Here is an 11,466-nt window from a genome sequence, read left to right as displayed (position 1 = left end):
CTCAAAAACAAACACAAAATTGGCTGTATGTTGAAAGCTGTTACGGAAATGATTATATTGTGTGTCCTTCTGTGCTTAACATCGGCTGCTGTTGATGATCTGTGTCTCTGTGTCACCGACCGCCACCTGTTGCCACAGTGACGCAAACACATCGTAACATCAGGTGAGTCCAGGTGAAAAGTTTTCACACCGAAACACACTGGTGACAAATAGCGGCAGCAATCTAACAGTAGAAGACAACAAAGCGATCCGATATATAATAATATATGAAAATAAGAAGGATTAAAACTGAACATACCTGTTAGAAATGTTTTAAAAGCAGCAGATGAAGCCAAAAAAAAATCATGAACGAGTTTGGATAAAGAGGATTTTTGCCTCACAACAACTTCCAGCTGAGCAGCTCTGACACTGTTAGAGGCAGCAAATTAGAAAATACACAAAGAGGATGTCAGGACAGAGCGAGACCCAGCTGGGTTTTATTCATTGGACATATGATGGATGAACAGGGACCTGCAGGGTGCAAAGTTGTATTTAGGGCAAATATGCAACGTGGAATATTAATAGTGTGCAGGTTATACACAGAGATTTCTTTTTGTAACTTTAAAGCTACATTATGAGAAATCTGAGGGAAAAAAATCAAGATTTAATTCAACTAATTAAAAACACAAACACCCTATTACACTACAAGTTAATGTAATTGCGTCTCGTATTTCATAACAAACAATAAATGTAGGATTAAGACATAAAGCAAAATGTAGATTTTTAATTCATTTTTGGACATGCACATGTGCACAGAGAGAGATGGAGAGACTAACAGAGTACAGACTGCAGCCTCATCATTAACACAGGACCCCAGGAAGACTAACTGTGCTTTAGGGCAAAGCTAATGCGGATCATAACAAATAAACAAATAAACAAACAGTGTCAGTTCCACCAACAGGTAGCAGAGACAGAGCAACACTTCCTACTATAACGCAGCATAAATCCTTTACCAAAATATCATGAAAATATCGAGAATTCCACCAAAACTGACAGCATGGAGGCAAAAAAAACAGAAGAAAACAGTGTGATGATAAATTAGAATAAATACAATCAAGAAATAGAAGAAATAAATAAATGATTTTTTTAAAGAAATAAAAATATGTAAAAATCTAATTAAAAATGAACACGTGTGAATCTGCTTCAGCTTTTTATTTGATCCATTTTCTTCACTATTTCCACTATATTCAGCTGTTTCACTTTATCACATCTTACTTTATCTTATACAGCATCATAAAGAGCAGATCTCCCAAACCCACAATCAGACCGTCCGACGTTTTCTACTATTTTGTCCAATTCTATTTTCGTTGGATATTCTGCCTCTTGTTTACTTTTTCTGTCTCTGTGTCATTTCCTGCTGGGAAGACAGATAAGCGGCTCCTGCTGGCTTGTTTGTAGTCACAGGAGGGAGTTACCAAATACCAAAATTCTTGCAAATATTAACAATTCTTCATAAACAGGAAATTACAATCATAGCTTGTTTGCTGGTTTTTCAGGCTGCAGTTGTGCTTTGTGGTTTGCAATTCATGTTATCACCCAATCCTCAATGTCTTTGGTAGAAAACCCACAGTAAAAAAAAGGAGATTGATTCAGTTTTTTTTTTTAATGTAAGTAAAATTCTCTTCACCTCCATTATATTGGGATGGAGCAATGCAATGGCAACAATATGTTCAATTTATCTGAAGCTAAAATGAGGCTTTAGCCATCAAAATTAATCAAATCAAGTGCATATTTTCCAAAGTTGCAGCCTTTTTAGTACCAATTTCTCTCTTATTGTTCCGATCGAATGAGTGAATTTCATACTAAAAAGTAGAGCTGCAACGTTTAGCCAATTAATCGATTTATTAGTTGCCAACTATTAAATGAATCGCCAACTGCTCTGATAATCGATTCATCGTTTTGAGTCATTTTTTCAAGAAAAAAAAGTCCAAATTCTCTGATTCCAGCTTCTCAAATGTGAATATTTTCTGGTTTCTATGACAGTGAACTGAATATCTTTGGGATGTGGACAAAAAGCAAACAAACATAATTTTCTGACATTTTATGGACCAAACAACTAATCAATTAATCATGAAAATCACCGACAGATTAATCGATAATGAATAACTGTTAGTTGCAGCCCCACTAAAAAGGTTGTAACTGTGGCAGATAAACACTTGATATGACTAACTCAGACAGCTGAAGCCTCAAATTATCTTCAGATAAACTCTTAAATCATTTTTTGCACAAAATGAGGACTAATGATCAGTATGAACGAGAGGAATGATTATGGCAAAAAAAAAAATCTGTTTCAATATGCATTTGGGTATCAAATGTTACTGTTATTTTGAAACAGACACTTTAGTAATTTAATTTCAGATCTACAGACAGAGACAAGACAATAAAAATAACCAGTCGTTGTGTTTCTGCATCTGCAGTTAAAAGCTGGATCTGAGCCTCCCAGTCACTCCTTGAGAAATACAGCTTTTCTTGCCAAAGAGTTTTTCTTCATATCTGCACATTAGATATGAAGCAAAGGCCAGGAGACAGTTTGTTTATCTTAGCATGGAAGCAGGGTGAAACAGTTAGCCTAGTTCTGTTCAAAAGGGAGTAAAAAAATACCCCTATCAGCAGCTCTAAAGCTCCTCTAAAGCTCACTAATCAACATGTATGTCTCGTTTGTTTACTGTCCAAAAGCTGAGGTGAAAAAATGACACGTTGTGGTTTTACAGGGAGCTATGAGCTGGACTATTTCTTGGCTAAATGCAGTAACTTCTGGCAGTCTTGAAGTCCCTGTATTGATTTTTTTTCTACCTTTAGGCTACCTGTTTCCACCTGCTTCCACTCTTTATGCTAAGCTAAGCTAAGCTAAGCTAAGCTAAGTTAACCATCCGGCTCTGGATTCATATTTAACAGACTCTCTACATCTCTGCAACAAAATGAATATGCACATTTCACAAAATGTCTAATTAATTCTTTGAGACAACATGATAAGTGGATATCTGATGATGATTTGTGTCTAAAATAGTCACATGAAATCTCTCTGTCCAACAGTTTGTCTCCATAATGTCCATCTCAGCATGGATTTTTAAAATATTATCTTCTAAAATGGTAAATTTCTCTTTCTATTCTTATCTACTGTCTTCCCTTCTAACAATAGCCGTACCTACTGAGGTCAAGCCCTTTGTATTTTTGCCGGGAATCTGTGGTTTTAGCAATGTGAGTTTATGTTCTACATTTAAAAAACTATTTTGTAAAATTAAACTGCAGTTTCAATGATCGAGGATAAGCAGTTTTATCAATTTATGGTTTTATTTCATCTATAATGATGCATTATATTATAAACTGATCAGATGTTTTTATATTTAACGTTTAAATCTGCAAAGTAATAAGTATATAGTAGGGCTGACTGTTATCTTCTCAATTAATTGTTTTATCCATGAAATGTCAGAAAACGGAGAAGAATGTCCGTTATAATATCTTGGAGCCCATGGTACTGTCTTCAAATGTCTTGTTTTATCTGAGCAACAGTCCAAGATCCAAAGATGTTAAGTTTACTGTTATGTATGACACAGAAAAGCTTCATATCCTCTCATTCGAGAAGCTGCAACCAGCAGATTTTGAGCATTTTTCCTTTAACAAAAATGACTAAAACAATTATTCAGTTATCAAAATAGTTGCTGATTGTTCCTGTCAATCGACTACATTACTAAAATAGACTAATAGTTGCAGCTCTAAACTATAGTTGTCAAATAAATGTAGAAAAGAAGTAAAAAGTGGCAGAAAATTATCTTTAAATTATCTTCTTTTTAGCATGAAATTCCCTCTTTGTGTTTCCCCGTTGAGCTGCAGTGGAAGTATAGTAACAAAAAGAGGAACTTTGGCACTAAAAAGACTGTAACGTTGAAAGATATCCACTTGATTTGAATCATTTGGACGCTGAAGCTTCATATTAGCTGCAGATAAACTTTCAAATACATTTTTGTGGATTTTGTCCCCCATCACTTACATTGTAAGTGCATCATGAAGGGATCTTCTAATGGTCAGTATGAACAGGAGGGATGATTATTTGGAGTTCTGACTGTTTTAAGACACATTTGAAAAATAGTGATCTCGTCCTTTAATAGGAAAGACGCGAGCTGCAGCTAGCTGTGCGGCTTTTATATTGAAGGCCCCACCGCCGCGTTTCCTGTTTTGTAGCGCGCGGCTTGACGCGGCTGCGGCGGCATGGATTAACTTTAGCGTCGAGTGGGAGCGAAGTTCAGCAGACTGCGATACTTTAAAGTTGCCCCCGTCTCTGGGAACGCATTGTACTTTTTGGTTTATGGTCTGAACCGCCGGACAGATGACTGACCTGTGGGTTTCCTTGTCGGTGTTGGGAGCTGTGGTGCTCCTCAGCGAGGTGACCCGCCGGGCAGCAGCGCGTTTTCTCCCGGGAGATTATCGGATTTACCTGCTGGAAGCGGCGTCCACTTTCCAGCTCTGCAGCTGCACACATGAACTCAAACTGTTCGGGGAAACGGCCCAGCTGGAGCTGGCTGTCGGCCTGACCCTCACCTACACCATGACCATTATCCACCTGGTAACTTTCCGGGGCGCGTCGTGTAACCCCACCGGGGCTCTGGAGAGCGTTTGCCGCGGGAGCAGCAGCTTCAGGGCGGCCCTCGTCGTTATAGCCTGCCAGTTCGGCGCCGCGGTCGCCGCGCAGTACTTCGCCGCCGCCATGTGGTCGCTGGGTCTGTCCGACGTCCACCTCAGGCACCAGAGGTTCGGGTTCAGATGCTTCAACCCTCTCGGTGGGACAGTGCTGGAGGCCGCCGCCGTGGAGCTGGCCTGCGGGTTCATCATCCAGGCTGCGGTCATGCATGTCCACAAGCTGGACGAAAAACTTCGCGCTCACTTCATCGCTGCTGTCATCACGGCTCTGGTCTACACAGGTGTGTTAATTAACGGCAAAATGATGAATTGAGAAAATAATTGGCAGGTTAATTGATGCTGGCGCTCCAAGAAATTATTGGAATTAATTTTTATTATTATTAATTTCCCTGTAATTAGTACCACATTACATAGTTATTTCCCTCTGAACTATTAGGAAATTATATAGTATTAAGATAAAGTGTTACTGTGCTGTGAACTTGATGGCAACAGTAGAGGGGAGACAAGGGACAGCTGTAACAACGTTTGCGATTTTCCCAATAAATAAAAACCATTGGAACTGGAACAGTCCATTCAATATATTATAAACTGCAATGTGTCACCTACTGAAATAATATATTTAAGTGGTTTTATGAAATATGTACAGGTTGCAAAATTGATTTGAATACCGTCACTCCACTGTTACCACTGTCCCAGTTTACAGGGAAGGTTGTAACATGTCAAAAATATACATAATTAATCAATCAAATATTTGCTGTAAGCAAACACCACTATTAGCATGCCACTGATTAGCATTAACTTAGTGTGTAATTTTATGTAATTTTACATTTAATTTGCCATTTATCTATCTATCTAGTTTATGTAGGCCTTTAGGTTTTTAAATTATAAATGAAACTTGGTTGTAACAAGGCGTTACAACTGTCCCAGTATCACCAGCCATGTTTTCACCTCATGTGAACTAGCTTGAACACTTGTTTGACATGTTAGCCATTTCTATTTTTAGTTTACAAAACCGTGATTCTATTAATACTTGTTTGGATTCCTAGACATTCGATCTCAGGACAGTATCCCAAAAATACATCTGACAGAAAAGTCAAATTTTTACCTGAAGAAAATAAACAGTTTTGCCGGTAACTTTCTCTGGGAGTTTCAAATGTGTCTCCTTTTTTGTAAACAAGAAAACAATCTGATTATGTGCAGAGTGAGTTTAATCAGTGTAGCTTGTTTCTGATTGGAGGAATTCAAGGTGTTACAACCGTCCCTGGTCTCCCCTACATTCACAGTACACAAACATAGAGGAGCCTGGTCATGTGGAGGTTTTATTACGCTGTGCAGCATCCACAGTACAGTTTGGAGGGATGATGAAGAGATGAGAAGTTGCTCCGTGTTTCAGACCTGTTTGTCTCTCTGTGTGCAGGTGGGAGTATATCAGGGGCTATTTTTAATCCCGTCCTGGCCTTCTCCGTCCAGTTCCCCTGCAGCGGCCACACCTACCTGGAGTACTGCTTCATCTACTGGCTGGGACCAGTTTTAGGTAAGGAGCAGAAGGGCTGGATTTAGCAGTTTCCTTATTGTGTTTTACTGAAGTACTCTGGCTCCCTGTTCAATTTAAGATTCTTTAAAATCCCAACATGGTGTGGATCTTCTTTACATTTCAGATCTTTTAACCCCTTGCTCTGCACCAAGACCCTTCAGATCTGAGAACCAAATGTTGTTAAAAGTTCTTGGATCCAGGTTTAAGACAAACAGTGATCATGCTTTTACTCCTTCAGCTTTCACAGCCTCATTTTAAAAAGCTTTTAAAACCTTCTTGTACAGATATAGACATAGTTACAATCTCCTTTTATAATTTAAACTCCAATAGTTTTACATTTTATATTTTGTTTCAGGACTTGAACTAAAAATTTACATATTATTTACATTTTCTTGATTGATCTTTTTCCCGATTTAGTCTATAAAATGTCAGAAAATAGTGAAAAATTCTTCACAGAGCTCTTGGTGACGTCCTCAAATATCTTGTTTTGTCTGATCAACCCTCTAAAATCCAAAGATATTCACTTTACTATCATGTATGACAAGCGTCACACACTCACATTTGAGAAGCTACAACCAGTAACTTTTTAGCATTTTTGCTTAAAAAATATGACAAAACCAATTATTTGATCAAAATGGCTGCAGATTAATTTTCTGTCAACCAAAAGAAATCAATTAATCAATTGCTGCAGCTTGATTTTGTTTGATTTCTCTGTTTTAATACTTCCTTTTATATTCTATGATACTGTATTTTTTTGTGTACCTGTGAAGCACCTTGTAAGTGGTTTTAAAAGGCGTTATAGAAATAAAAATGTACTTTCTCGTCATTTAACACCGCTGTCCCCAGTTTTATGAATCATTTTTGCTTGTTTTTAATGATTCATACCTGAATTATCTTTGCTTGAGTCCGATTAGCTCCCGTATGTCCACTAAAGTAACCTCCTGTGTCTCCACACGTGTCCTCAGGTGTGGCGAGCTGCGTTCTGCTGTTTGAGAAGATCGTTCCTTTCCTCTCTGGAAAAAGCACCATCGGGCTGGACGTCCCTGCTGCTCGGAAACAGAAGACACAGTAGCGCTGATGTAGGGTGGGGGGGGGGGCGAGCCGAGTCGTACGGCTAAAAGTTGGCATCTTTCTTTCAAGCATTTTGTTTCATGTCTCTCCTCCCAGTGGAAGTGTCTGGGTGGATAAAACTTGCATCATGTGACTGTGAAACTGCACATGATGCAAGTCCCTAACGTTTTCAGTAAACATGAAACAGCAGTGACACACATTTATTACACAAATGCACTGATGGACACATAAGGGTGAACTGTACTTGTACTGCAGTTTTCACAACACACAGTAAACTAACAATGCAGCCAACTGTCCGACAATCACAGCACACTACGCATGACAACGTGCACCACACGTCATGAGGCCTTTTGACCTCTGGGAGGGAGGACAGAGCTGCTGTAGAGCACACAGGAGGGGTTATTGATCGGCAAACACACGAGTACATTCAGCTTCTCATGGGAACGATTGGCAAGAGCAACAAAACACATCGATATCCGTTGTGCTTTCTATTCAGAGGCACAAACCTGCTGCTAACATACCGCACATCTTCATTTAGTGATTTAAGAGGCATTATACAACACACACACACATTCAGGTTCTCATGTTAAAATGAAGTGTTACTGTTAAAGTCAAGTGTTTATTGTCCTGCTAACATCACTGCACCAAATAGGAATCAATGTAAAGAGAGTTGAAAGCACCTTGATCTCGTTAAATGAAAATATAGAAACTTCTAACACCCAATATTCACCAGAAGTGCCTGCGTCACATTCATCACACGTTGTGGCTGCGGGAGACGATCCGCTGTAGGGCTGCAACTAAAGATTATTGTCATTAAAACATCAGAAAACTGTGAAACATGCAGATTTTTTAGATTGTTATCAGATGTCTCGTTTTTGCCAAAACACAAAGATACTTGATTTACTAAAAGGTAAAGACAAGGAAAGCCAGCAAATTATAAAATTTAAGAAGCTAAAACCATCTAATTTTTGGCATCTTTGCTTGAAAACTAACTTTAACTATTACGCATTATCAAAACAGTTGCCAGTTTATTTTCTCTCCATCGACAAATTGATTAATTGACCAATCATCAACCGCTGCAGCTCTCACCAGTGTCCAGCAGATGTACGAGCAGAGCAGAGCAGCTGCAGCTCTTTTCACCGTTCAGGTTTCTCTCTGCTGGAGCAGCTCGTGTCTCAGCTCACGTCTGAAGTGTGAAATTCGATTATTAATGTATATAAATGCCTTTTATTTATTGACAGTTGACACTAATTCATATTTAATGGTTCATTTTCATTTGTTATTGACAAATTTACACAGATACAGCAGAACTAGTTTTTTCTTGTTTCTTTGTCACTTTTCAGGAAATACCATCACAAAATGATGTCAGATGAGACGATTCGCTGCATTCAACAGTAATTAAAACAAGTCAAGTACGACCACAAAAGATCCATCACCACATTGATCATAAACGAGCTGCAAATATGTTTTCAGCATGTTTTTTTTAAAACGCAAAAAAAAATGTCAGCAAAACAGCTCAAAAGATCCTCCAGCATGTGATGCAGCTGCATCCTGTGGACGTACAGCAAAGCAAATGAACTAAAGTACATACAAATCAAAAGACAAACACAAGCGGCCGTAGTGTCGCACGGATCTGCATATTTGCCGCTTATGTTCGTCTTTCGGTTGAATCGTGAGCATCCGAAGTTTCGATACTTATTTTCAGGGGGGTTTTTTTGCAAGCAAGTTTCTTCCAGTCGTGTTTGTGTCATTGCCGTCAGGCCTCACTGGAAGTCGTTTTGTCCCCTAAATTAATTTTTATAACTGCACCAAGTGGGACAGAAGATATTTCCTCAATACCGACCATGCAGGTGACATTCCTGAATAAATACATAAATATAAACCGGCTAAACCTCGACTGATGAGAGGAAACATAACTGTTATCACCACATAAGCTCAGATAACTTACAATACTCATAAAAAAGTCTTTTGAAGCAAAGTTGCTTAAAGGTGAAGGGAAATGTTTGGTGGTTTTGTCTGTTTGAGTTTGGTTAATGTGGGGTTACTGGGCACAAGGTTCCTCATGTTTGTAATTTCAGTTTGATAAGTGAACATGGTTTACAGAAAACTGGATTTTACCTTCAGGACACTGAGGTGATGCTGATTGATGTTTTCTCCTGTTTCTCTCTAAAGTTTAGATGACCAAAGCTTATGTTTTCTTGCGTAAATCATGTTTGACTGCATCAGTTTAGCTAATAATTAACTGACAGAGACCCAAACACACACTGCTACTGTAAAACCTACACAGGACGCTTTTTATGGCTTTTTTTTTTCTGTCTAAACTGCAACAATTTCCATCTTTCCGTGAACCAACGACATGCTGATTTGTAACTGTAATACCTCTGGAGATGATAACCTTTGTTTATTCTAACAGCAGATCATGTGAGAGGTTCATCATGTTTTCCATCTCTTAAATGCAACAGTTTAAATAATGTGAATAAAGATTTAATTTTTATTAATTTCTGACTTAACGTCTTGTCAGCAACGTGTACAGAATGTTTTTAGAGCACAAGGTTTGTATAATGTTGTGATTGAAATGCATTTGTAATATCTTGTGTGAAATATTTTGATTAAAAACATCTGTTTGATAAAGACACAGGTCTGTGGTTGTTTATAAAGCAAAGAAATTCAAAATCATTCCACAATTCTCCGTGTTGCAGGATTACACTGTATAACACACTTTTTAGATGGTAAACACGCGTATCACTGTAAATATGTGGAAAAACTGCTTTTTTTCACTGTGAGAAAATGCAGTTGAGTTATTGGGAAAGAAATGCATGACCTCAGTTTAGTCAGTTTAAATAAACTGTACAAATACAAAACTATACAAAAGTTTTAGCAACTAAAAAAAATACTGGATGAAAGTTGAAACAGAAGAAACCTAAATAAAATCGATATTTGCTGTGAGCGGCTTTGCCTTTAAACCAGCAGCAGTTCCCCTCAGTGTTTCAGGTACTCAGCAGGTCGGTTGTTTCCTGCATCTCGGAGAAGTCGCCACAGTTCTTCTTCTGTGGATTTCAGCGTCTCAGCTGCTTCTGTCTCTTCATGTAAACCCAGACTGTCTCCATGATGTTCTTCTTGTCACTGAAGATAGTTCTTTATGACTCTGGCTGGATGTTTGCGGTCGTTGCCGTGTTGCAGAACAAATTTGGGACCCTTCAGATGCCTCTCTGACGATGTTGCATTATGGATAAGAATCTAAACATCTAAAGTGCCTAAAATGTTTGCACAGTACTGTATATAAACCATTTAGAAGAGCACATAAATCAATAGACTACTAAATTGCAGCTGAGTCCATTTGCTTTCTACGGAGGCCCTCTGGGGTCGGCTGGGGGAAAAAAGCTTTCTGATACAATGAGCCCTAAAGGAACCCTAAAGCTAACGAATTAGCAAAACATGTCAGACGAGGAGCATCTATTTGGCTCTAAGTAAAGACTTTAAACCACAAATTTGAGCCACTTTTTAAAATAAGTTGATCATCGTTCTCTCAAATGAACCCTTTTAGCTGTGCTGAATGTTATATAGCAGCTTTCAGAATAACCTGTTGCAGTCTGAAATAATTTGTTTCTCCTGTTAAGTCTGGTTCTTGAAAATGATGAATGACCTTAAACAGTACAAGCTGGATTCTTGCATCAGTGGAACTGTGGTAAAAAAATGTCTGAAGCCAACGACGTGTTAGTCCGTCTCTCAGTACTTTTTTCCTACTTTCCTGTCTGTGTCTCTCATCCAAAGCTGATAAATTCTTTAAAGTCTCTTTAAAAATGGGTCACAAATATATAGTTAAAGGCTCAGTAATTTCCTTAAACAGCTTGGTGCTGCAGTTTTTAGCAAACAAGAGAAAATGGTGCGTTTGTTGGGGACTATTTTCAGTGACGGATTTATACACATTTCGTGCTCTAGTGAGTATTTACAGCAGCAGGACTGCGTTTGTGGGATTTACTCAAAATAAACTGGAGTGTAATTAATGAACATGTCACCCAGCACAACAGCGTGGCTCACTGATGTGTTTTTAATAGTTTTTGGACAACAATGGATCTCTGTGGCTCAGAGGAATTACATTTATCCCGTTTTGGCTACACGGAAAATACTCGTGAGTAGCATCAATTTATTGTTGAATTTGGTCTTTTCATGAGATTTGTTATCCTAGA

General features: G+C 38.4%; 1 protein-coding gene across 1 annotated transcript; it reads left to right on the top strand.

Moving 5' to 3' along the window:
* The first annotated feature begins 4,168 nt into the window (after window positions 1–4,168).
* Window positions 4,169–9,912, top strand: LOC122995187 (aquaporin-11-like). The gene is made up of 3 exons (XM_044370219.1): window positions 4,169–4,955; window positions 6,092–6,208; window positions 7,174–9,912. The coding sequence occupies exons 1-3, from the start codon at window positions 4,364–4,366 to the stop codon at window positions 7,278–7,280; spliced, it is 816 nt and encodes a 271-aa protein (XP_044226154.1). The 5' UTR covers window positions 4,169–4,363; the 3' UTR covers window positions 7,281–9,912.
* Window positions 9,913–11,466: the final 1,554 nt, after the last annotated feature.

Source organism: Thunnus albacares, chromosome 13, assembly GCF_914725855.1.
Source record: "Thunnus albacares chromosome 13, fThuAlb1.1, whole genome shotgun sequence".
Lineage (NCBI taxonomy): Eukaryota > Metazoa > Chordata > Actinopteri > Scombriformes > Scombridae > Thunnus > Thunnus albacares.
This window is presented reverse-complemented; position numbering and strand designations above follow the sequence as displayed.